This window comes from Echiichthys vipera (assembly GCF_963691815.1).
Source record: "Echiichthys vipera genome assembly, chromosome: 15".
Classification (NCBI taxonomy): Eukaryota; Metazoa; Chordata; class Actinopteri; order Perciformes; family Trachinidae; genus Echiichthys; species Echiichthys vipera.
Window position 1 is genome coordinate 14,182,102 of NC_139840.1, and position 27,496 is coordinate 14,209,597.

General features: G+C 42.2%; 1 protein-coding gene across 1 annotated transcript; it reads left to right on the forward strand.

The window, feature by feature from the left end:
- The first annotated feature begins 90 nt into the window (after nt 1-90).
- On the forward strand, nt 91-14,578 carry LOC310958082 (BTB/POZ domain-containing protein KCTD1). Its single transcript, XM_083928890.1, has 5 exons — nt 91-324; nt 7,997-8,175; nt 9,165-9,309; nt 10,663-10,968; nt 13,403-14,578. The coding sequence occupies exons 1-5, from the start codon at nt 316-318 to the stop codon at nt 13,562-13,564; spliced, it is 801 nt and encodes a 266-aa protein (XP_083785016.1). The 5' UTR covers nt 91-315; the 3' UTR covers nt 13,565-14,578.
- The last annotated feature ends 12,918 nt before the right edge of the window (nt 14,579-27,496 follow it).

Consider the following 27,496-nt stretch of genomic DNA (forward strand, 5'->3'; position numbering starts at 1 on the left):
TGCAGAAAAAAAAGATTTCTTTATTTGATTTTATAAAAACATAAACTCAACAAAGACTGAGGCACTGCTGCTGTGATCTCTTCCTTTGCTGGGAGTTTTATTCTGCAGATTGGTTTAGACTGGGGCAGAGACATGAGCTAATTGTATCCTGATCTTTGCCTTGAGGGGTTTCGGAGCCCTGGAGCAAGTATTCTCTGTATTTTGTTCTGTCTACCTTAGCCAAGCTATTGCATTTCTCACTGGTGAAGGAAGAGAAGCAGATCGTGGGCCAAATCGGAGGGGAAAGGTGCATAAAAAGATACTTTATGCCGCTCCATGTATCAGGTAAGCTGATATTTATTTGGTTTGCTGTTATTTCCGAGGCTGGGCGGACTGGGACATTGAGGCGCAGCAGCTTTTACGCATGTGCCAAGCGATTCGAGCGGTACAGTTCTTTAAAAAATATTTAACCACTTCCTGGCTAATGTTCCTCAGTTAGTGTACATATGTATTCGAGTAGTTACAATAGACGAGGCTTTGGTCCATCTGGTGTAAACCGACAGCGGATTAGACAGCGATCTTGTCTAGCAAACACTCTACTTCCACCGTGTGAATTCGCTCCTGGCGCGTTTCAGCTCCGAACACACATCGCCGTGTCCGTGTCACTGTTGCCGTACAACTTGCTTCTAACTTACTCAAACCTGCGTTTGTCTTTTACGTTAAGTGTTTTGTTTTTTTGAAGACGGTGTTGTCGTTAAACAGTTCTATTTCCTGGCTGCCCCAGATCCTCTAATGAAAGACGCCATTGTAGAGTAATTTTGCCGCAGGCGTTTTTCTTTTTCAGTAAGACAGGATGTACCTTTTTACTCAAGTCAGTGTAGAATCCGCGGATCATTATTTAATTCAAGCCGCAACCGTGTCAACAAAATCACATTCATTTAGGCTTAACGAAGACAAAGGCGAATGTTGTCCTCTCCTCTCCTCTCTTGGCTCTCTGACCGCGTCGTGCGTAATCAACTCCAAGGTCCGGCCACGAATCGGCAAATATAGTTTGCTCAGTGATAATATGGAGCTTTCTCGCCCATGGGAGCATGCATTGTATAATAAAACATCTAATAAGGTTCATAAAGTTTATACAGTAAAATGATATATTACATCCTAAATAAATATATTGTATTAGGATCACTTATATGTTTCTCACGGTGCTGCGTGGAGGGGGAGACTTTAAAAGACATTAAATGAATGAACATTATAAACGAAAACCCTCTAAGTTCAGGTCACCTGCAATGGAAGTCAATACTCGGTTTCACCAGATTCAGAGGGCGCATGAATAAACAGGATGAGATTGAGATGTTGGCTTGTCAGGACTGATCACTTGATGGCGCTGTAATAACAAAACCATACTTCTTGCATCTGTACATCTGTTTCCCAGTGCAATCACACTTAACCAGCAGACTGATCTGGTGGAAGATAAATATTAAAAAAGCATGTCAGTTAGAGATGATTTACTTGGAGCCCTTGGAGAGAAACTCTTATGTCCCCATTGCCAAAAAACTTGGGACACTGTTAAAAAAGAATACAATGATCTTCTAAATCAGGGAAACCCCATGTGTAATTAAAAATAACACAAAGACAGCATTTTAAATGTTGAAACAGAAACATTTAATTGTTTTTAAAATGATATCCTCATTTAGAAATTGGTGCAAGCAACACATTTCAGAACAGTTGGGACAGGGTCACGTTGGCCACTCTGTTGCATCCCCTCTACTTTTAACATCACTTTGAAACCTTGAAAGCATTTTGAAGTGTAAAGTTTTCCCATACAGAATTTCAGCTGCTCAACAAGTCAGGGTTTCCTTTGTCATATTTTACGTTTCATAATGCAGAAATACATCTGGGGACAAGTCAGGACTGCAGGCAGACCAGTTTAGCACCCGGGCGTTTTTACTACAGAGCCATGCTGTGACCTGCAGAATGTGGTTTGGAATTGTCTTGCTGGAATAAACAAGGCCTTCTCTGAAAGAGATGTCATCTACTTGGCAGACTGTTGCTCTAAAATCTGTATATACTGTATGATTCAGCATTAATGGTTCACAAATGTGCAGGTTACCCATGTGCCATGTGCATTAATGCTTCCCCATACCATCATGGATGGTGGCTTCTGTGTGCTGATTTAGCGTGGTGCCCATGATTTCTACACACATTTCAAATTTTGACTCGTCAGACCACAGGACAGTTTTCTACTCCTCCTCGGTCCATCTTAAATGAGCTTGGGCCCAGGGAAGGTGGTTGTGTTTCTGGATCTGGTTTATATACGGTTTCCTCTTTGCATGGTAGAGTTTCAACTGTTAGTTGTGGATGCAGTGATGAACTATGTTCAGACAAGTTTTTTTTTGTGTCCCTGAGGCCATGCAGTGATGTCCACTACAGACTCCTGCCTGTTTTTAATCAAAATCACCAACATCCAGTAATGGTTTTCTGGCCTTGTCTCTTGTGTACAGAGATTTCATCACATTCTCTAAATCTGTTAATGATATTATATACTGTAGACAATACAATTCCTTCTTCCTTTGTAATTTTACTTTGACAAACTTTATTCTTAAAGTGTTGCCTTTGCCAGCACAGTCTTTCACAGAGTGGTGAACCCCTCTCCATCTTTACTTCATAAAGACTCGGCCTCTCTGGGATGATCTTTCTTCTTGTAACTAATCTATTGCCAGTTAACCTTATTCATTGTGAAACGTTCCAGCAGGTGTCTCACAACTTCTCCAATCTTTTGCTGCAACTGTCCAAACTTTCTTGAAACGTGTTGCTAGCGTCACATTCAAAATGGGCATATCATTTTTTTTTGTTGTTAATTTAATTTCTCAGTTTTAACATTCAATATGTCTTTCCTTATTAAATATGGGGTTTCAGTATTTTGCAAATCATCACATTCTGTTTCTATTCACATTTTACACAGCATCCCAACTTGCTTGTTTGGAAATGGGGTTATATTATATTTCACATTATAGCTCTGCCACTCCTGTGCCCCGGGACAGTTTGGTCTGTGCCAATGAACATGCACCAATGTCTCCAACAGCCTGCAGCAACCCAGCACTGATCACACTTCCTTATCTGTGATGTCATGCTGATGCACTGCTATACTAACTCCATGAAGAATGATATTGAAGACAAGTAGCTCTGTTTGTAATAAAAACTCACAGTATAGTAATGTGTTTCTGGAGCACTGCTTTGATATTATATGTAACTGGCTTGGTTGTAAAATCTGAAACTTTTTACCAGTTCAGATTGCCTTTTAGTCATTGTTAACAGAAAGGCTTGAGACATGAATGCCATTGTAGATTCTGTGTTTCCCAAGATTGGATAACCATGATCCAGGGGCACTGGAGAGGATTATTTTCCTACTTGCCACCTCTACTTTCCAGGGTTAAAAAGTTGTTTATCAAGAAAATCACATTTCTCTTAGCTCAGGAGCAGGTCAGCAGGATCTCTTTTCCTCTGGTAACCTATTTTTTCTCTCTGCTAGGCAACCTCTTCATCCTCTAACTAGAGCCAAAGTAGTTTTTACACTGAACATATTTCCACACGTTTCACCATAAACTTGCAGAGCTAGTACTGCTGCTACTGATGAATATGCTTTTAAGAAAGACAGTCACATTACAGTAGTGACTTGAGAGGTTGACATGCAAACCATAAAGCATTGATGACCATGTCTGAAGTGTTATAAAGTGTTATTAAGTGTAATAAACACTATTAGCACACTACTGTACATGTGGTATTGCTTGGAAGTAATGTATGTTCCCCCCCATGTCCGAAAAAAATACCACAAAAGCGCCTATGTGGTCGATAAAATTTGATAAAGTGCCCACTAAGGTGCCCTTGCAGTGGTTAAAATGTAATAAAGTTCCCTCCAAGGTGCCCTTGCAGTGGTTAAACGTGATAAAGTGTCCACTAAGGTGCCCTTTCAGTGGTTAAAATGTGATAAAGTGCCCTCTAAGGTGCCCTTCCAGTGGTTAAAACGTGATAAAGTGCCCTCCAAGGTGCCCTTGCAGTGGTTAAAATGTGATAAAGTGCCCTATAAGGTGCCCTTCCAGTGGATAACACGTTATAAAGTGTGCTCTAATAGTGCCTTAAAACTGAGGAAACATGATGCAATGATGCAGTGCCATATATGCTGCCGTAAATGCTAGAAAACTTTCTATGCTGGCTCCCAACCAAATGCCCTTTTTATTTTTGTAATAATGCCTAATGACCATTTATAAAATCCAAAGTGATACACACCTGACCAGATAACCATCCTACAATATTTACAGAGTATTCTGTAACAACAGCCTCACTTCCTGTTTGTTTTTTTGTTTTTGTTTTTTTTTGTTTTTTTGCCTTTACAGCGGGCAGTAACTGAAGTGAACCCAAAGTCTGTAGTTGTCTGTGTGTGGACATTTGAAACAAATGGCCAGGGGCAACAAAGCAGAGACAACCCATCCAGATTATGTAAATACCAGTCTGCCTGCCTCAAACTGAATGTTAATGCTCTGATCTGAAATGCTAATTGTGTCTTGTGCGGTATGTCGAAACACTGAAGAGCTGCATTGTGGGATGGAAAATTGAAAGCTTGTTTGTTGCTGATGTTGATCCCAACAGGCCCTTTGATTAGTGCAATAGCAGACAAGCACTCACTTCCTAAGTTTTAGGAGTATTTGTGGGCAATATTCTGCATTAGCTCGCGAAAGATGCAAACAGAGCTAGCGTCTGTTCCTTGAGATGTAAAGAAGATGTTACGATGATGACTTTGCATAAAAGGCTTCAAACACTTTAGACCAGTGATGGAAAAACAACAGGAATAACTGGAGCAGCCCAAATCCTGCAGGCTTTGATGCACTGTGCCTGTTTTAGATTTGTTTGTGCATACTGTGGTGCAACGAAATTACACAAGCTGGGTAAACGAGCATTTTTGACTTGTTTCACAAAAGCTGGGAACTTTGGGGACACGTCTACAAACACCCTCGAATGTGAGACTAATGAAGCACTGTACCAAATTCAAAATGGCAACAGGTAGGAAGAGTGCTGGTGCGGCAAATATGCAGGGCGCACATTGAAGCTAATGGCAGATACGTGAGCATCACTGATCAGCCGTCCATCACACGGTTTTACTGATGGATTGTGATGCGGTGACATTTGAACTATCCTTGAGAAAAAGGCGTAAAAGACTGAAATGTCATGTGGACATAAGTTCAAGGGTCAACAACACATATCTTTACTTCCTACAACTCCAAATGATTTTGTGATATAAGAGCTCATTCCTACAACAAGCTACCCCCCCCCCCACACACACACACACACACTCACCAACCCACCCGTTCTCTTTCACTCTCTCTTCTCTCTCCCCTGCAATTTTCCATAATGCCTTACAGATTTTACACTCAATCCACCTTTGCGATGACAAGGCTTTGAGGAAATCCAATTCCACCAAGCTGTTTTCAGAACTTACTCTCCACAGGCACAGACTCTCTCACACTCTCTCACACACACACACACACACACACACACTACCATCTCCACAAATTAGTCAGGGAACAAATTACCTGCATTCTGAGTGTGATCCCACGCACTTTGCCGGCTGCCTTACACAGGTCCCCTTTTGAAGAGCAGCCATGTGATTTCTCTCTCTTTTGCCCTGCAGGCCCCTTTGCCTTCTGCGAGGGATTCTGGAGTTGAATTTTAAAACTATGTATGGCTGCTGCCTGCGCTTATCAGCGCGTGCACAAGCCGCATGCAAATCAGACCAGGATCACACACCGCATTGGAGGCCTACACTCAAAGGCAAGCTTAATTGCTAATTGGGTATCTAGGTGTGAAACTCACACTGCCAATGAGAAGCAGAAATGTGGATGTTTTAAGGCCAGTGGTTGAACTAATTAATTTTAATCTGAATGTTATTAAAATTTGTGGATTCCCTGCATTTTCTATGGAAAAAAAACAGCCCAAGAGAGTGCTGTTGAAGTACTTTCAACAGCATTTGGACATGTTGTCTGGTTTTATACTCCATGATGTCATTAGTGTGGTGGGTTTTGCGATGCCGGTGTGGTCAGCGGAGGGGGTGTTTGCACACCGCAGTCATCTTACAATAACTGATGTTTGTCAGGCTATAGTAGATGACAAACTGATCGAGAAGATGGTTCAGGTGTCTTCTCTGACGGACAAGATGTTTTTGAAGGATGTGATCTGGTATTTGATGTTGACACCTTTCTTTCTTTTTTTGTTAAAAATGAATCAGGCCAACTGAAAAGCACTGGCTTCTTTTTTGTGATTGGAAAGATCATGATCAGTCAAGTGCTTGTGTGTCTGTGTGTGTGTGTGTGTGGGGGGGCATTTATGTCCAGGTGGTTGAGTGGGATTATTAATTTATTTTCATTGAATTCCGTGAGTCAGTTCTGTTGAAGGAGGATTTGACCTGCTGAACAACACTGCTGAAACAATGGGCAGCAGAGTGACCGCACGCAGAAACAATGCTCCAAAAGGGCAAAGGCCAGTTGTGACAGGTCCAGATGTGCGCGTTGACCCGACTCGCACACTGTTGTTGGTGATAGGCATGATTTGTTTTATTCTGAAAATGCGACACACACGCGTAGCCTACCTGCCACTGAAACAGCGACAGCCCCGACAGAGCCGCGGGCGCTACAATGCTAATGTTGTCGGGGGCTTTGACTTCTCCCAGCCATTGCAAAGGAGCTGCTTGGTGTGACAGGCACGGAGCCGCTCTTCCCCCGGTGTTCGCTTATATCCTCTTCACATTCGGCAGGTGCATTTGAAAAAAGAAGAGCCGATCGCGTCTTAGCCTATCTGTTTTAATCTTTAAGTCTGCACTGCAATGGACGAAACGGACATTATGGACTTAACGCATCAGAAAGCGAGAAAGCGACCGCGTCCAATCAGTTCCGCGGATGAGTCCATGCACGCTTCCCTCAAACGGCTCCCGATCCGAGCGGCGGAGTGCAGGGAGCCCTCGCTGATGTACTCAGTCAGAGGGGAGCCGGTTCCCGCAGCATCTCTCAAGCAAAATGACCATTCGGTGACTTCCTCTCCAAACACAGTGATGCCGGCGCAGGTAAACGCGTAAAGTCCTATATTGTTTGAGGTGGGGAGAAAAAAAAGAGAGACAAATGACTGAGAGACTGGGGTCGAGCCGTCACTTCTGCTGGTGGAGCGAAGTGACAGACACTTGGGTTTTTTATTGAATGCAGCTGTGTGTGAATAGGTTGCCTTCCTGCTGTCCTTAAAAGTAGAGTGCGCACTATTGTCACGCTATTTGAATATCACGCACACACAGCCCCCTGTTTCCTGCTTTAATTTCCTATTAAACAGGCTGTAACATTTTTTCAGAAAATGTTTCAAATATATAACTCTTTAATAACTCTTTTATCATCCTCACTGAGTGGCTGGTCTCCTCACATACTTCTGTTTTCTCCCATCCTCACTAAGGGTTTGAAACTTTTGGGGGTGAAGTCATTTTCTTCTTGGGGCTGAACAGAAATTGTCTCCTAATGGTGTTTGTAGGTTAACAGGCGACAATTTCTCCAAATCCTATTACAGTGTTCAAATGAAGAGTCATTATTGCTCATTTCCAAGACTATGAGATTGATGCTCCAAATTAATTTGGTTTTGGAGATTATGGCCCACAGGAGTGGATGCTTATGGATTGTGGCAACATTCAGGTCAAGGTCGGGCTGCTCTAACTTGCAGAGAAGAAATTTTCCATTTCACTCCAGACTGTGTAGTGTGTGTGTTTGTGTGTATTGTGTTACGAGAATGTTAAGATTTTTCTGTCTAATTATTATTATTTTCTTCAAATTTAACATTTCTAAACCGTGATTATCAATTTCCCTGTGGTTGTAATTGTGTGTGTGTGTGTGTGTTTGTGTTTTAATAGCACATCCTGATATGCAGGAGAAAACCTGAACTGAATACATCTTCCTTTCTGTCTTACCTACCTGTGTTATTGTGTTGTGTTGTACAGGATCATCGCTCCAGCATGTCCAGGCCCATGATCACACGGTCACCGGTGTCTCCCTTGAGCAACCAGGGCATCCCAACACCTGCACAGCTCACCAAGTCCAACGCCCCTGTGCACATTGACGTGGGCGGACACATGTACACCAGCAGTTTGGCCACCTTAACAAAATTCCCAGAATCACGGTGAGTCTGCTCTACCATGCATCTGTATTTTGAAGTGTGTGTTGGACATAAAATGAGTGTTTTTTTAGCCGGTAGTAAATGTTTACGTGTATTATATTTGCTTTAAACAGGGAAGGAGACTGTGGAAGATTCAGTGTCTTACAACCTTTCTTTTTCGAGCCAGATTTATCAGCGTCAGAATGTCATCCTGTGACATTAAACAGTCAAATGTCACATCTCGACAAATCACAGAAATATCTCACGGATGCACTGGGGAATCTGAGTATGAATTAAATGTTTACTACTCCTATCGCAAAAAAAAACCCTCAGAATCAGTTGCTTTTATATTATCAAGGAGTATCACAAAATGTTTCCCTGTGTAAGTAAAGCCCTCAGTTATATTGGGCGGTAAACAATTTGTAGGAGTGCAGCATGCAGTACACAGACAAAAGCAACTTGGTTATTCTGACAGATGTCACAGCAGCAGTAAATGGCCAAAGGGCATGGGGCCATCTGGAGGCTGGGAGGCCACACTGTCGCTCCTAGCTTAAGCCCAAGGGTGAATGGCACCCTGCCTCAGGCAACCCACTACCAGCTGGCCCTGACCTTTTCATAGACCACCTCTGTTTTGAATCTCTTTCTTTCTTTCTTTCTTTCTTTCTTTCTTTCTTTCTTTCTTTCTTTCTTTTCTCAAGCTTTGTAATGTTGTGTGCATGTGCGATATGTGTGAAAAACATTTCAAAGCTTGAGAAAATGAGTGAGTTACATCCCTTTGTACATGCTTCACTGCATCATTGTTTTTGCATCTCTCTCTTCTCCTTGGTCTCTCACTACACAAGGTGCAAAAAAACATAAGCTCAAGAGTATCGAAAAATGCATAATATTTAAAGGTGTTGCGAGCCTTTGCATGCAAAAAAAAATAAAGAAATGCATTGTAAATGTTTACATGTTGTCCCCCTCCCTCCCTCCCCTTCTGCCTCACCCACCACCCCTCCCTTCTCTGTGGGTAGAATTGGTCGCCTCTTTGATGGCACAGAGCCTATAGTCCTGGACAGCCTGAAGCAGCACTATTTCATTGATAGGGATGGACACATGTTCCGCTACATCCTCAACTTCCTCAGGACGTCGAAGCTCCTCATCCCAGACGACTTCAAAGTGAGTGGATGTCCATCCTAGAAACTGTAAAGTCCCATCAGCCAGTCAGCAGTCCTAAAACTTAGTGCACACAATGAATGCTAAGGCCGCGGAATGCCTTTGGTTGCTGGTCCCCCTTGATTTGCTAAAAACGGTTCCCATGCTGGAGACAAAATATCAAGGCAAAACTAAGCTCGATCATAATGCATTTACTCATCATGAGATGAGATTTGGTCCCCTCCAGCTCTTTGGGGCTAAAGATTCTTTTGAGATATGCAAGGAAAACAATAAGCTTGCATCACGACAAATAAATAAATAAATGCTCAGAAGCCCACGATCACATCGCATGTGCAAGATTTCAGCAACACACTGTGTTCTCAAGCCAAGTGTCCATCCTGGGTGAGTCCCACTGTATGACACATTAGCATTCCTTCTTTGTTTTACTCTTATGTGCCATTTAGTCAGTAATTACTTAAATTGCCCTGGGAGAAAACAAATAACCACATTATCTGATGGACTGTCCACAGTATGACTCAATCAGTGGAAAGCATGTCAGCTAAAATAAGCAGACAAAGGACAGGCTCAAGTTCAAGCTAAGGCCACGTTCACATTGAGTAGATTTTGAGAGGAGCCTGAGAAAACTTGTGCAGTCCTGCGGGTAAAGGATCTGCTCCTCTACCCCATGCAACCCTGTGTTACATGTCGCACTACCTCTTGTCGACTCTTAAATCGTTTGTAATTTTTGCTTAATTGTGTCTTCGCTCGAGTTTGTTGCTCATTCATGTAGAACAGTGGTTTTCAAACTTCTTTGTTGTAACCGTGAACTGGTTAGCTTATTTAGGTTTTTCTTGGTTATTTTTGCTCTCTTTATAGCAAGATTGTATTTAGGCTACTAGCCTCAACCAGTTCAGTTCAGTATGTTTTGTAGGATTGCTTCATTGATGAGCTTTACATCAAAAAGGAGACATTATATGCTATTGCGAAATCTGTTTATAAACATTTAAACTAGAATTACTTTTCTAAACATTAGATTATACTCACACAAGTATGTTAGAACATTTGCTGCTAATTGTACATTTTCCAGTGTTGACCTCATGACCCAGCATGTCATACTGTATACTGATCTCACTGTCTCACTAAAAAAAGACGTATACCTTTAAATCCTTACTGTTATTGTTTAGGAATTAGTTCCAGACATTTGCTGTGTTGATATTCGCTCCATAAACTCTGTCATAAATGCCACTGGATTGATATTAAACTGCATTGAAATTACATGATGACATAATTAAATATAACCAATTCTAAGTATTATTTGGATGCGTTTGCCATAATCTTATGATAAGATGCCAACACCTTTTGCCTTGTGTCCTTCAGGACTACAGTCTGCTGTACGAGGAGGCGCGATACTTCCAGCTGCAGCCCATGCTTGCTGAGCTGGAGCGCTGGCGCCAGGACCAGGAGCTGAGTCGGGTGTCGCGCCCCTGCGAGTGCTTGGTGGTGCGTGTTGCGCCTGACCTGGGCGAGAGGATCACGCTCAGCGGTGACAAGGCCCTGATTGAAGATGTGTTTCCAGAAATCGGTGATGTCATGTGCAACTCTGTCAATGCTGGCTGGAACCATGACTCCACGCACGTTATCCGCTTCCCACTTAATGGATACTGCCACCTCAACTCAGTCCAGGTAATGGGAACATCGGTGTGGGACTCATTGTCATTTTTACCTGCCATTTTATTCAGCATTCCTCAAGTATAAACACACAAAGGTAAAATAAAATATATTTTAATTCATTTTCTAGTAATTAACTTAGATGATCTGTTCATTCAAGTCTTTTTCATCTGCTGTTAAACTGTAGAGTTTTTTCAGTGATTGCAATATCTTATCCTTTTCAATCTAATCAAGTCACAAGAACAGCCTTGCGGAAAAAAACTACTTCTTTGATGAGTTCATCAAAGCATCAATTTAGCAAACCATCATTACACAAGTTTACCCACATCTTTACTTTTCTGTGACTTGACCAGAATAATGATTTCGACTTTGGCTCTGGACAGCTTTGATATCATATATCCCTATGTAGAACTCATAATATGGTCCTCGCATATCACCCAATTGCCCCTCTGTGTTCCATGAGGATGAAAAACACACATGACATAAGTCATTTAGACTCTTAAGCAGTCCCTTCACAGCCTGCATCAGTGCCAACCTGCACAGAAGTTACATTGAATGGGTTTATTGGGGATTTCGACCCATTCAGTGAAAAAATGGCTGACATCTTGAATCATGGAGAGTCACATGAATGTGCGAACTGAAGGCAAACTGCCAATTCAGGATGCAGTGAAACACTTACGTAGATATACAGTAAGATGATTCGCCTCGAGTATCTTAGAGGGTTATCGGTTCCTTGCTAACTTTAAAATAAGCCAAGCCACTCCATATTTTTGTGTTTCTAACATCCAAAAAATCAGTAACAGTATCACATATTTTTAGTACAATTTATTACCAAATAGTAGTTTTGCCGATCCACAGTCCAGGAGCATAATGAGTACTAGCAGTTATTTGAGGCTGCGTAGGTTTGTGCTTCTTTATCAAAATAAAGCAAAGTAGTAGTAGTAGTAGTAGTACTAAAAAGTAGTAGGGAAGGTGGGATTTCTAGGGGAGCAAAAGTCTTTAATTATCCAAAGATATCCTTCTAAATACAGTAAAGAAGGATTCGATAGGATCTTTTCTTAGGTATAATGGGATCTAGGTAAAACCATACTTGTATGACTAAAATAAGAACTTTTGGGGCGCCCAGTATTTCCACTGGTAGAGCAAGTGGCCCATATACAAAAGCTAACTCTGACCTGTGGCTCCCATGTGCCCCCCCCCCCCACACACACACACACACACACACACACATTTCATATCAATATTCAACTGTGTTCTCAAATACACAACATAAAAAAGCCCAAACAATAATCTTTAGAGAAATGAAAAGAAAGTTAAGTAAAGTTAAAGTTAAATTCATCTGGTATATTCAGCATGTATTTGGCAATATTGTATATCCCTTGTTATATATTGATATCCCACTCATTCATTGATGGTGAAATCCTCAAATTGACATCAATAAATGATAGAGTAGAGGCATATTTAAAAAGATTTCACAATGATTTGGACTGTGTCTCCATCTGAGGAAGTACAACCCCCCCCCCCCCCCCCCCCCCGACCAAAACACACACACACACACAAACACACAAACAAACCCATCTCTAAAGTGTGTGAGTCGTGGAGAGCAAGCAAGAGAGTGAGCATGCTCCCTAGTAGGTTGTCCCGAGGCAGGGCCCATAATCCTGTTTGGTTATTAAAGCACGCCGGCGGTGGATGCTGTATCTGCGGCTAATGGAGGCAGGACGGGGGTTTTGAGAGAAGGAGGGGGGAGGGGCAGAGAGAGCTGCCAGCAGTAGGGGGACCTTTGTAGTTTTGGCGGAGGCTTGGGCCTGGAGGCTGGGGGAGAAATGGGTTGAGGGGGTTTGTGCTGAGCAGCCCACACTGAGCCAAGTGGCAGAGAGAAAGCCTCATTGCTCCCTGGGGCCTCTTCGATGGAATGTGATCCTACAGCCCCCCCAGACATGTCTGTAGATGTCTGCAAGGCTGCAAGATCAGGAACGGCTACACACACACGCAGACAAACACACATGTACACCAGAAAACAATGAAAATGAGGCATGGGGCAAAACGAGAGGCTCTTGGTTTTGTGAAAGTCTCATCCAAATTCCCGTCACAGGCCGTATGTTGTAGCTTACTCCCAGAGCTGCTTCCAATGCTAGACTTAGCACTAACTCTGCAGCATATAATCAAGAAGTGGATCAGGGTCTGTGCTTTCCAGCTTAGCAGTAGGAAACAGGTTAGAGGTTACATTAATGTTTTAGCATCACAATTTATGGGGACTGGTAGACCTCCTTGAATGATTTATCAGGCATCTTGACCAGGTTGGCACTGACTATCAAAGATATATGACTAAGCATTGCCTGTCACCGGAGTGCTGATAAAGGATGCTAATGATGCTTTTCCTTCTGTGATGGATGTCCTGGATTGCTACTCACATCTTCCTGCTTCTATCCCGTTCTACCTTTTCTAGGTTCTAGAGCGCCTCCAACAACGTGGCTTCGAGATCGCCGGCTCCTGCGGCGGAGGCGTGGACTCATCCCAATTCAGCGAGTACGTCCTGAGGAGGGAACTGAGGAGGACAAGTCAGCGAGGATCCAATTCAAACAGGATAAAGCAGGAGCAGCTGGACTAGAAATCTCCCGTGCAGCAGGAGGTGCTAGACTTTTCTGTGGCAGCCAAAACGCTTGATGCAGCAGAGCTCCGTGGACTCTGTTTTTCTTCGTTTCCTTGTTGATGTTTTTGTTTTCTTAAACTTGAGAACCATCTAGAGAATAAAAATGAGGTGCAACAGGAAATTTTTTGCCATAAGAAGATACAAGACATTTGATAAGTTTGAGATTGCAAGGACATTTGTGAATGTCTAGCCCCCATAAACCAATTTAAAAAGGATTTATACTATATGCTGGATCCCCAAACAACGTTTGTTTTAAAACATGGAGCCTACATTAGGTTGAATATGATTTCTATTATACCCATATAAATTTTAAAAGGCTTTTATCGCATATGTAGTATGTTGCATAGCTTGTCACCAGTGACTTGATTTTGATGTCTCACTGGTAAATTGGCTAAGTCTGTTTTTATCCTTCGCTGTAAAAAGGTCACTAATGTGTTGCTTACAGTACGGAATGTCTCAGTTGTCATAAACAGTTAGTTTCAACAAAGCATCTTTTTTCACAATTAACATGATGTGAAATATTGTGATACCAATGAAGTGTTTGTTTTTTTTAACTTTAATGGAAGTTATTTTATTGGATTATGCCATGAAATATAGTTGACATTAGTCTCATCAAAATTGTAACATCAAATAACATTCTATACGCAGTAAAGAAAATAATTTAGTATATTATTATGTCACACCATTTGCCTCATTGGGGAGTATGAACTACTAACCCCCATTTGGTACCTTGGGAATTATTTAATTGGATCATAATAAGTTGTTACCTGTAAATTTCTTCATTGTATATGTGTTTGTGTTTTTTACATTGAATCCTTTTAGAGCAAATTTGTTGCCTCAGACATGACTGAACAGATTAAAACGTATTGTACTACCCACTCCAAGATCACTTTTACTTGTAGCACATATTGATATGAAGTTGGATATAAGTATTTCTAAGATGACTGACCAACCTACGCTCCCTAGATTTGAGTAAAGAGGAATGTAGCAAAAAATGTGAAATAAATCTCAACTAAAGTTGTCATGGTGTGTGTTCGCTGCTTTCACATCGCTGCTGTCACGTTTGCATAGTTAGATAGTAATTCCTGCATGTACCCTACCTCTTAAGATGCATTCGAGCATCCTGAATATTTTACATTACGTACTTTTGTAGCTCCCTACAACCAGAGAGGTAAAGCTAACTTCACCAAGGCAATATTGTACCTTGGTGGATTTATGCTGGTGCATCAGTGACTACATTGGGCATTCTTTACTTAGTTATATTGAATTGAGCCGACTTCTCCACGCAAGTCCTGTCAGTTGTGCTTCCTCATATCCCTGCAGGGCCAAAATCCAAAGTGAAATCCCACACGGAGCCCTGTCGTCTTGTCTCCATCCCTTTTGGCAGAATCTCCACTTTCTTTGGCTATCTACGGTTTATACTATATGTCTCCCTTTCAGGCCTCTTTGCCCTAGATTCCCTTTTGACTGACTGTTATTCTCATAGGCTAGAGGTGCAACTGTGAGTGGTACACAGCAATGCTTTGCTCTCATTCATAAAATCAAAGTATTCATGGAGCAGGCGTCAATAACACATCAACACTAAGCAAAAACTATTAAGAGTTTGTAGACTTTAAATAAGTTCTACTCAGCATTCAAGGTGATATATCACTAATAGTTGATGATACTTTTTAACAATCGAAATAGGATGATTCCAGTATTAAACCTACATCATGAGCCAAATTCTCAGTATTGATTTCAAATGAGCAAATTTTTGTTTTTCATTTACTTGCAAAGATTTTACAGGAATAGTTTGACATTCAGAAAATACACTTGTTGACTTTCTTGCCAAAAGTTATATTAGAAGATAATAAGCAGTCTAGTTTCTGTACAATAAATATAATATATGTTTACACTGTGGCCAGCAGTCAGTTAACTTAGTGTAAAACCACAGTCTGTAACTTTTATCAAACAAAGATCATCATCATCATCATTCATCTTCAACCGCTTGTCCCTGTCGGGGTCGCGGGGGGGCTGGAGCAGATCCCAGCTGACATCGGGCATGAGGTGGGGTATACCCTGGATGGACGCCAGTTTATCGCAGGGCACATATAGACGAACAAGAGACGAGACAGACAACCATTCACACCTACGGGCAATTTTAGTCATCATTTAGTCAGAGTCATCAATTAACCTAACACGGGCACATCTATGTACTGTGGGAGGAAGCCGGAGAACCCGGAGAAAACCCATGCAGAGAACATGCAAACTCCACACAGAAGGGCCCCAGCCGGGATTCGAGCTAGGAACCCTCTCACTGTGAGGCAACAGTGCTAACCACCAAACCACCATGAATATTAATCTTTATAGGTGCTGGTAGGCAGATTTTCTAGCTAGCAGAGTTTTTACAGAGCCAGGCTAGCTGTTTCCCCATTTCCAGTCTTTGCGCTAAGCTAAGCTAAGGTAACTGGCTGCTGGCTGTATATTCATTGTTCAGACATGAAAGTGATAACAATCTTCTCATCTCATCAACTCTTAGCAAAACAGCAAAAAAGCATATTCCCCCAAATGTTGAACAATTCCTGTAATTAATACATATTGGTAAGTTTTAAACATGGGAATGATTGACACAGCCGCAAGTTTGTTTAGCTACATGAACCCCAATAAATGGTCACAAAATAATCTTAAATAGACCCTAGTTAAGGGTGGTGTCAGAGAAAGAATGAACATGTATTCAGTTTAAAATTCAACTGTACTTTTTGTGCTTCCTATGTGATTTTTAAGTTTGTTACCTGTGGGGCAGCCATAGTATAATAAGACCCTGTCCAGCCCTATCGCTTCTCATTTCCTTGGTTCAGACTAACTTGAAAAGGAATTGGAGATATCCTCCTCTCCGGACACAGCCTGTTGGAGAAAAGATGAATGGTATTAAGAAGCTGACTTCCAGTCCTTTAGAGGACAGGGTTTTTGAGGAGAATAAAGTAATTTGAGATCCTCCTCTCCTCTGTGTTGTGCCTGTGATCACGTCTCTCTCACTTGCCTTCGCTAGTGATTATTTCCAGTCATCAAAAGGCAGAGTAGGGCCTGGAGAAAGTGTCCGTGGCCATCTTTCCCTCTCTCCCCAGGCTCTGCTTACTCACCACTAGTGAAGGTCAGTAGATGGACTCATTCACCTCGTCTTCAAATCATCAGCCCTCTCAGTGCTCACTCAGTGCTGTGAAAGTCGCGGCTATTGTTCTTAATGAATGTCCTAACTAAATACTCTTATTAGATGATATACTTTGTACTCTGGATTTAGTCTTGTTCTATCTGCAGTCATCTATCTTGTTCTCTGTTGATCTGTAGGTAATATTCTGTACTGTAGGTGCCTTTATTGAAAAATCCCCCCGGCCATTTTATGCCAGCAAGATAATTATAAATGTAACCTGTGGCAAAAAAAAAAGCAAAACACAACTCCCACATCTCTCTCTCTCTCTCTCACTCTTTCTCTCTCCCTTCCTCCCTCCCCCTCCTCCTCTCCCTCCCTAAGCCTCGGGAGCCGATTTCAAATTTTCAAAGATATCTCATAGTGAGGCTGTGAGATTGAAGGCTCATAAATACCTTTATTATAATATAATGGCCACATATTTCTAGCCATTATTTCTAGTGGAGAAATTAGTTCATCTGTGTGATGAATGCCTGCACAGTCTTTGGGGCTTTAAATGTTCTTAGATGGACAATCGCTGGTAGGATAATATCTCAAATGGACACTCGCTAGTAGAATAATATGTCACAGTGGCTTTGCTTGAGTTATAGAAGTCCCAATCTTAATGTAAAATGGAGTCAGGCAGAATATAAAAAGTGGAGCTCAGCACCTGTACTGATGGGTCCTTGGGTATAAGAACTTGCTTAAGAAGAAGGCGGCATACACAAGAGGAATTCCTGTTCGTTTCGTTTCTGTGGGACCACATTAACAAATAGTCCTTAACGTCCCCTAAGTTTCTTTTTATTTTGTAGGAGCCCAAGGCAACTTGTAATAATCCACTTTTAATGTATAACAGATTGTAACCCAGTAAGCTTTGATAACATCCATGATGGTTTTGTCCGGATGGCACGGTGGAGTGGTGGTTAGCACTGTCGCCTAACAGCAAGAGGGTTTCTGGTTTGAATCCCAGCTCTTCTGTGTTGAGTTTGCATGTTCTCCCTGTGTCTGCGTGGGTTTTCTCTGGCTTCCTCCCACGATCCAAAGACATGCACGTGTTAGGTCAATTGGTGGTAATTGGTCATTTCTGTGTCTGTCTCTGTTTGTCTCTATGTGCCCTGTGATAGACTGGCGTCCTGTCCAGGGTGTACCCCGCCTCACGCCAAATGTCAGATGGGATCCGCTCTGGACACCCTGCGATAGGGACAAGGGGTTGAAGATGAATGGATGGATGGATAGTTTTGTCAGCTCAGCCATACAAGATATTCTGGCAGCAGCACATTTTCCAGAACAATAACCTTTTTTCACTCACAAGAGCATGTATTCAAATGTTCTACTGCAGTTCCTGTGACTCCTCAAAAAGAGTAAATTTACATGGACTTTTGTTTTTCTGCCATATATGTATTTGCTATTACATTGCAGAGCTATTATAGGGTATGCTGCAATAATAACATGCATTTGGATTAGATCTACAGTATATCCTTTTCCTCTACATATTTCTGTATTATTTCAGTATTTTTACACATTCATAATAATTATAATAATTATTTTTTTTAATCAGCTATTAGAAAAAGTACAACGTAAGCTCTGGAAGTCTGAAGTCCGCTTGAGGCCCCTTGTGGACTGCTGGAATTGTGGGTTTGGACAGCCCTCAGCACTCACAGACTCCCCAGGAACGTGCCTGCAAAGTCTACGAGTTTGCAAATGCGGTAAAGTCTGGACATTAATATTCAGCATGAGTGTGTTGTGTTGTAATAATGTTGCTAGCTAGTGGATGAAACTACAATAGGCCTACTATACTGCTACTATGTAGAGGCATATACCTGTACATCATGAATATATATACTATAAAATCTAACTCAATAGTATTTGGAGGGAATATGATCCATGTGGCTCTTTTTTTCTTGCCCCAAGGGTCCAACTTTTACAATTTTACTTCAAAGGAGATTTTTTTTTTCTCAAAACAAATTGAATGACTCCCTCCACAAACCCCCATCATCATATAGAGGGTATATCAAAGCCTTTTATGTACAACTTAATAGAAATAGGCAACATAGATCATAGCTATGTAATACATGTGATAAGAGTATAGGGCTATATGTTGGTCAGGAGAGGACTTGGGTGAGGGGCATCAATCTTACCCTACCACAACATTATTTTTAATAAAGCAATTTTTAAAGAGTACTCCAGTGATTTAGTGTTACACGTTCAAGAATTTAAAATGAGGTTGCTGTCAAAATCAATGCAGCAGAACCTGAGTTATCTTGTCTTTTTGTCCCTTGTAAGGGTCAAGCTCCAAAAGCACTGGATCCAACACTTCCCGTAATATTGAAAGATTGACAAGAGTCTAGTCATGCTAGTGGCTACTACTTCAGCACAGTGGTGCTTTGAGCTATATGCTAGCATGCTAATATGTTCACAATGACAATGCCATGATATGATAACCTGTCTAAAGTGTAACTTCACTCTCAGGTCTGCGCTGACTGCATCATTTAGAAAATTGCTATAAAGTGTGCAGGGGGCTCAGAGGGGGGCAGGAAGGGGGAATTGAATAAATGTGGTGAGAAAAGTCAATATTGAACACATTTATTTGCATTCCACTGTAGGCTATTGTTGTCAAGATATTTAAACCAAAGTGGACCAACTGATTGACCAAGTGCTGTCACTCTGAGTCATAGTGTCCCACTTGGCAAAGCTTCTCCAACATTTTTGTTATGCTATGAAGTACTATCCAAAAATGGACTTCGACATGTTAAATCAATGGGGTGCCCCTTGAATAATGAGTAAGTCATCAGATTAATAAGCTCCTGAGAGTGTTTCCACAAGTTTTGAACAGTATCCTGCAACAGAAAGGTTACTTTAGGCTTGCTCCCTTTGTCGAAAACAGCACACTAACCTTGTTTAGACCCCTACTCACTTCAGTGATTGGGCTGTAATGTGTGACAGTGCTCCAAGTGGAGGATTTACGGTAGTGCTCCACAGCATGCTGCACTTTCTATTGTTTATTTATCAGTCAGGCCTTGAGTTATGGCGCGCTTGTAGTGAAGAATTTTAGACCGGACTATGGTCGCTGCAGGCCCCTTGGCATACACTGTACACTGAGAGGGAATCATTTATATTCTACTCCAGAGGTAACAGAAGAACATGAGATTGGGAAACAGCTCAAACACCACTCTGCTTGTGAGGCTTAAGGCGCAGAAAAAAAGTCAAGCAGTTTTTTTTTTCTTGAGCTGCAGAGCATATTCAAGCAAGTTCTGTTTTTCTTCTCTGTTTTTTTAAATAGTTTCTCCAAAAATATCCTAATATATACGCTGTGCTCAGTTAAACCTTCACGGTTACACATTTGACACTGGGTGACTCAGTGGAGGTGTGATGGAATGCTGGTTTTAGTAAAATCTTCAGCTGCAATGAAATCTGACCAGTGAAGTTTAAATGTTATAGGTGCCACATTCTAACCTGTACTGAAAAAGCCTGGAGGGCCTTTTAAGCCATTGAGATAATTACAAATGTATCCTTTGGCAAAAACATCAGCAAACTTGCCCCCGCCCTCACTCCATTCCTCCTGTCTTTCACTCCCTCCCTCTCTTGGTTGAAAATTAATAAGGGCTACCTATCCTTGATTAAAAGGGCTCAACTGTACTGTATTGCTCACCGGTGTAATGCCCCTCCCTGCACCAGCCTTTCTCATGGGTAGACCTGCATGTTAGGAGTGCTCTAATGATTCTGGAGCTTGCCATTCGAGGGCCACCCATCCATCATTGCGGTAAGGCCAGCGGCTTTATTATAATACAGAGGACAGACATGCTCTGAGGCTATGTGGGACACAATAGAGGTCTTTCAACAGACCTATAAATACATGATCTGTCAGAGTTGCTGTCCTGAGGGCGCTCTCAGCTAGGCTCTAGCCCTCCGGTCGGCCATCACTTATGCTAAGATATGCGCCAGCCCCCGGGCTAAGGCTAAGGCTCAGTTCATTTCAGCCCCTCATCAACCACCACATTCTACCTCCAGCCATGAGAATAAATAAGAACAAGATGAAAAAAAAGTGATTCATTATGATGGAGAGCAAAACCATAACAAAACAAACAAATGAAGGGAGTGGAAATAAACACTGATAGCCTACTATCGACTGTGTGTCAGTAGCATCTGAAAAAATAATTCACAGGGATTTTGACCCAACAACATACTTCAATATTAGGAAAAGGCTGATCATGCTGATATTTGCGATATCACCTATATTTAGATTCCTGACAAACACCTAAGAGTGTGTGCGCTAAATAAAAGGTATGTCTTCTCGATAGGTGTCTTGTTTAGAGGAAGACGTGGAGGATGACAGACTCCCATCAGCCTTTCCTCCTAAATCACGTTTTTGTAAGTATATTTTAAAGGGATATATGCAGCTCCGCCTGCTCCTGATGTTCCTCCTCACCTTATCTCAGGTGAGAATCTCCTTTCCCTGTTGCCTCCAAGCCAAGATCAGCAATCTGGGTGTTGGGTGTGTTCTTTTGGAGATTAGTGTGGATGAAGGCTGTTGCATGTTAGAATAATAAACAGGTGAACACTTTAACTGCATAATTCTCTATCTCTGTGCCACCTTGATGTATTAAAATCATATCCTTCCTTGGGGCAGAAAACCAGCAGCAGATTATGTCCAGGGCACGGTGAGTGGAAACCCAATGACAAATCCCACCACTCGCACAACAATGATCACCTGGGCAGGAGGTTGCTATTTATCATGCTTTTCACCAAGTCCTGACATTTAAGTGTGCAATTCTAGCAGTTTAAAATGGTAAGTATTGCTAATGGGACTGGTGATGTGGTGATTCTGTGTTTACACTGGGACACCTTACACCAAACACATGTTCATGTACGCACCCCCATAAATTCTTCCTGTTCCCCCTCCAAAGCGAGACCCACTCCACAAGCCCCCTCTTTGAGTACTCCAAGGGTTATTCAGGTCCCCTTGACAGCCAAGCCAGGTAGGGGGTAGTATTCATAATAGCTTGTGTTCTCAGCTTTAGATTTTTAGTGCCCCCTCCTTTTACACACACACACACACACACACACACACTCACACACGCGCACACATAAACACAACAACGCCCCTTGCACCAGTCTCATCTACCCCCCAGCGCTCCCTCCCCAATTCACTCTTCTTCTTCTTCTTCTTCTCCTTCTTCTTCTTCTTCCCCCAGATCTCTCTTTGCCACAGCTGCTGCCTCCTGGCCTTGCCCAGGGTCTTCAGGAGGCTTCCCAGCTCCCTCTTCTTTCCCCTGCAGCAAAGAAGGAAAAGCAGGCAATGGAGGAAAATAAAACTTCAGGCACACCACGCAAGGCCATCTGGGTAATCTTGTTCAAAAGGCTTGAGGTGATAGCTGCAATTTACACAGGCAAAAAAAAAGAACAGACCTCATTTCCATACCTACCAGCCTCAAGGAGATGAAATTGAATAAACTAAGAATTAGAAAAGAATTACAGTAAAACCAATACGGAATATTCAACATTAGTTCATTTTGTCCTTGTAACACCCCACTACTCACCCACACACACACGCACACACACTCTCACACACACACACACACACACACACACACACACACACACACACACACACACACACACACACACACACACACACACACACACACACACACACACACACACACACACACACACACACACACACACACACACACACACACAGACACTTTGTTATTTACTAAGAAAGAGAAGAACAGTTTGGGGTGACATGATGGTGCCTTGGACGACTAACAGAAGCACACAAGCGTAAGCACACTCACATGCACACGTACACTAACACAGCTACACCCAAATACACGTGCACACACACACACAGCCGAGGGGGGAAACAATATTTGTGATGAAAGCAAATCAAACTGAAATCCAACATGTTAAAGTCAAGTTGATTAGTGTGAAAATGTAAAAGCATCTTCGACTGGCATATCCCACAGTCATAAAGATATGTTAATTTGCAACTTAATGGCTGAAAGCGTAATTTTGCTTGTATAAACCTTGAAACATGCTGCATTTTTTAAAATGTGCCTTAATTTAATGAAGTAAACACCACCACAAAACAATAAATGCCCCAATTAAAAAACATCCATGAAGTGAAGTGTCTATTTCCCATTTTGCCCCTGCGGACATATGTACCCAAGCGTGTCTGTGCATTTACCCACACGCAGAAGCATATGCATCGTGTGCAGCTCATAAACATCATGCCTTCACGTTTCACATTAGCATATGTGCCATGTTTTTTAAGATGTAGGTTATCTGGTGTGAGATCCCGGCTACATGTTTATGGCGATATCACTGTGCGTGCATGCATGTGCGTGCGTTTGTGAGTGTGTTGGGGGTTGGAGTATGTGTGATTGTATCAAAGTGTACGCCAGAGATGCTATGGTGTTACTGTATAATTAGTACATAATGCAGTCACAGTTACCATTCATAATTGCATGCATGTTATTGAAACATATTGTGCATTAAAGGCAGGATGTGCCATCCTCTATTCTTCCTTCCTTCTTTGCCTACCCCTGTGTCTGTATGTCATCTGGCCTGCTTCGCACCCCTTGGGGGCATATCCCATCAGGCTCGCTGTGCTTCAATGTGTCCCGACAGACCTGATGTGATCTGAGTGGCTGACGGGTCTGTCCCTGCTGCCCGCTGTCTTTTCTCTTCCCTGCTTTACTCACACATGTGCCTAAGAAACACACAACCTGATGCAGGCTGACTAGAGTGTTTCACCTCCCGTGGAAAGGCTCCAATCAGTGCATGTGTTATTATCTGACGCATGTGCATCCACCAAAATGTTTTCAGCATGTAGGTGTTGCGCATGATACCTCACAACAGTAATCTCAAGTTCCATCTCGAATTTCAATTTTGCCATGGATAATTCAAGTGTAGAACATGGTTACGTGTTTCACTTCTACTTTTAGTATCCATTTGAATGAGTGCATAAATGTGAACGTTCAATTATGAAACCCCGCTGGAGAGAAACAATGCCCTCTTGGTTCAGTAGCCATATTACACACACACACACACACACACACACACACATAAGCCTGAGGGGATGCAAAAAGAGTGGGGGTTGGATACCATGAGACTAGGGCATCAAACTGGGGCTTAGAGAAGGAGATATACCAACTGGAACCTTATACCTACAGGCTGTGTGTGTGTGTGTGTGTGTGTGTGTGTGTGTGTGTGTGTGTGTGTGTGTGTGTGTGTGTGTGTATGTATCTATGTGTGTCTGCACGCATCCTTGTGTTAACAAAAATTCACACATATGGAGGAAGGAGGTGTCATACTAAGGAAGGGAGAATGCTGCATAGGGGGAATACAGTTTTGTCGAGGCTGTGTGTGTGTGTGTGTGTGTGTGTGTGTATGTGTGTGTGTGTGTGTGTGTGTGTGTGTGTGTGTGTGTGTGTGTATGTGTGTGTGTGTGTGTGTGTGTGTTTGAATATAATCTAATTGCTTACTAGTGGAGGACAAAATTGTTTTGCCTGCAGGTATAAGTATGGATGGTGATGATGAGAACTGGTCTGATATCTCAATCCACCAATCAGCTATGCAGGGCCATCCCACAGCCTACCTCTTAAAATCACGTCTTTCATGTACTAATACTGCATAACATGTTTGTCTGTTGTCATGTTTCCCCTTAAATAAACAATGAAAATGAGGATGCTTTAAAGTCTGAATTCAAGTATAACAACAACAAAGAGCATCAGGCTTTTAGCCTTTAATTAAAAAGAGATCAGGGGGTTTATTGATATTTCTCTGCACACTTCGGGCACAGAACTATAATGCCCCAAGTCCACAGTAATGCTTTTTTGATCAATGATTAACTACCTAGTCTGGATCGTAGATCACCTCTAGGTGCTCCTCACAAGCTAGTTTGTCTTGTGGCTAAAATGAACCACAACATGGAGGAAATGGCTGCAGAAATGGCTTAGGGAGGATGGTGACGAAGCAATTATTATTGTGTTATCCATTCAAGCAGCAAATATTTGCTTGAACTAAAGGTAAAGGTCCTATAAGACAGGTGCCTTATATCACTAATTTGCTCACAGTGACTATTGTAGAAATGATAGATGGTGTGCTTAGTTTTGTAGCACTCAAAGTTTTGCAGATGAATAATATTGCAGCTGTGCTGCTTTAAGATGACACATAAGGATGGCCATTTGTGACATGATGTTTTGACACTGTCAACTCGGAAAATTCTTCCTTCAAAAGCCCAAGGACATACATTTTCCCATTTTGGGGTGGGAAAATGTGACCCTGACGCTGTCTGTGATCATTCTAACCGACTCGCCGACAGGAGGGGAGGGGTTTCAGGAGGCCAAGCAGGTCAGGAGTCACTTGAGTCATGTGACAACCCCAGGGCGTTGTTGGGAGTGACAGGGAGACCAAGAAGCAGAGCTGTGGTGTAGCTGCAAGCCCACGGGTAAAAAGGAGGTCAGTGGCCATAGGAAGCAGTGCAAAAGTGCCTAGAGCTACTGTCCTTAATGAGAGCACATCCCCTGGGGTGTTTATCCCAGCAGCCAAACTGCCACATGAAAAACTCCAATCTATATAGAGCGCCGCAGGCACAAGAGAGCAGCCATTTTCATGGTCCATTCCCTATGCCAGGAGCCATCTTGTGAGGTAAATAAAAAAAATAGTAAGTAAGTACAAAGATGTGCACCTTGGTATGGGGCCAGTTCTGTTCCATCATTCACACTGTGCTCTATGAGTTCTTGTCTTACTATTTGTTTGGTTTGACGGATCCAGACTGCTTAAGTCTTGGTAGGGACCTCCTCCAAAGCATTATAAATTGATTTATTAATAAAGTTTGTGTGCTGCTGAGGAACACAGGCTAATAAAACGGGAGCCCTATAGGGCAAATGGGTGAAATACATTTGAAAATAAACTTAGAGTAACTCATTAGATTAAGAAAATTATAAGAATAATAACCCAGAGCACTGCCTGGGGAGGGAAATCTCATTAACAGGTTTTTCGATTCCTCCTTTCAATACATTTGTTAAAAGTGCCAGGGAGTGTTCAATTATCACCCGCCCTCTCACCTCCGAGACACAGGGTGACAAGAAACCCCAGAGAAACCTGCAGGGCCAGGGAGGAGCCATGCACACAGAGCACACACATATCCACACACATGCACATATGGTTTCACTTCATTCCCCCTGAGTAATAGGCTTTCTGACCATTTGTTTAATACTGTCAACAAACAAGGCAAGAGCTGCAGGGCTACTCAGGCAATGCAATCCCACTCTCACACGTATGAAACACACACACACCCATGTATACTCTCAGGTCTATACATGCCCAATGTTCACACCCAAATAAGGAACAAAAACCTTTCTTAGATTTCATAGAAAATGCATTAATCCAGCATGGTTTCATAAGAGCCACCAAGAGCCCTACCAAAAGTTCTTTCTTTCATCTGTTTCCAATCTTCTTATTGGCCTTTGGGCTACATCCTCGAGGCAGGAGGTTTGGAAGGCTATATTTGCTCTGGAACCATTTACCCTGCCCTCCTCCTTCTCATGGCAGAGTGCCGGAGGGGTTTTCAACTCGGCCCACCTGGAGAGCTGTGTCTCCACCCAAACCCCCTCTGGTGGTAGTAACCAACACTGTGCAGGATCGGTTTGTGCCTCACAGGCCTCCAACTACAGCAACTGTTTGGAAAGACATCACAATCTAGAGATCAAGATTTGAACAATATCAGCTTCCAAACATCACTTTGTACTAGTGCTGGTCAATCCGGATAATTTTAATGATTCAGGTTATTCTGAGTCGCTCACTAATATAATCCGGGTTGTGCAAGTCACTTGAGTCACTTGAGTCAAATTCACCCAATCGCTAATGAAACTTGTTCCTACAATGTAACCTACAGTTAATGCAGCCACTCACTTAAGAGAGTGCATGACCAAATGCGCGACGTGGATCTGTAGGGGAATATTATCCTCAACTGCGTGCCACCATAGAGTTTGTGATTGAGTGAGTCTTGATCCACTCACACAGGTACAGGACCATGTAGGAGCCGAGTCAGCCATGCTGTCAAATAACCTAACATTAATTTGACGATTTAAGGAATGGATTTTTTACATTTGTAGTACCCAAAGCACAGTCAAATATTGATATAAATCAGTTAGATCGAGTGGCGGGCTAATAACTTGAGGTAGTGCGGGTCATTTCTCCAAGTGAAGCAAACTCTTGTGAGCCGTGACTCAGACTGTCTGTCAATCAGCCGATTGACCGTCTCTCACATGATTCTCCATGTACCCGGATTTATTCTGATCTGCAATCTCAGACTGACTGTGGCTCACTCAGTCCACCAGTTGACGTTTGATGATACAAATTAAGTTATATAACCTTTCTCATTTAATAGCTTGATTTGGGAGGACTCAAATGACTGGAGTGAATGGTTACTAAAGATCCATGATTCTTAAATCATTTTAGGCAGCCAGATGAAAGAGCCAGGTGGAGAGTTAACCGATCATTGCTACTTTGTACAGTACAAAGCTAAGGGAATGGATCTGAAGCATACTGTATGTGGCCAATTAAAAACTTGACAACACCTATGGTATGGCAGCACCCGTTACCATTTATAAGCCATACTTTTAAAAACAGAGATGAGATGCTGGGTACAAAATAAAGTTGAAGTATATGCTCCAAGTGCACACTTTACTATTCCCATGTCTATTTCTGGTTCCAAA

Coding starts and splice junctions, on each gene's coding strand:
- LOC310958082 (XM_083928890.1), top strand. Junction 9,310..10,662: donor TCATCCCAGACGACTTCAAA/GTGAGTGGATGT, acceptor TGTGTCCTTCAG/GACTACAGTCTGCTGTACGA. Junction 10,969..13,402: donor GCCACCTCAACTCAGTCCAG/GTAATGGGAACA, acceptor TACCTTTTCTAG/GTTCTAGAGCGCCTCCAACA.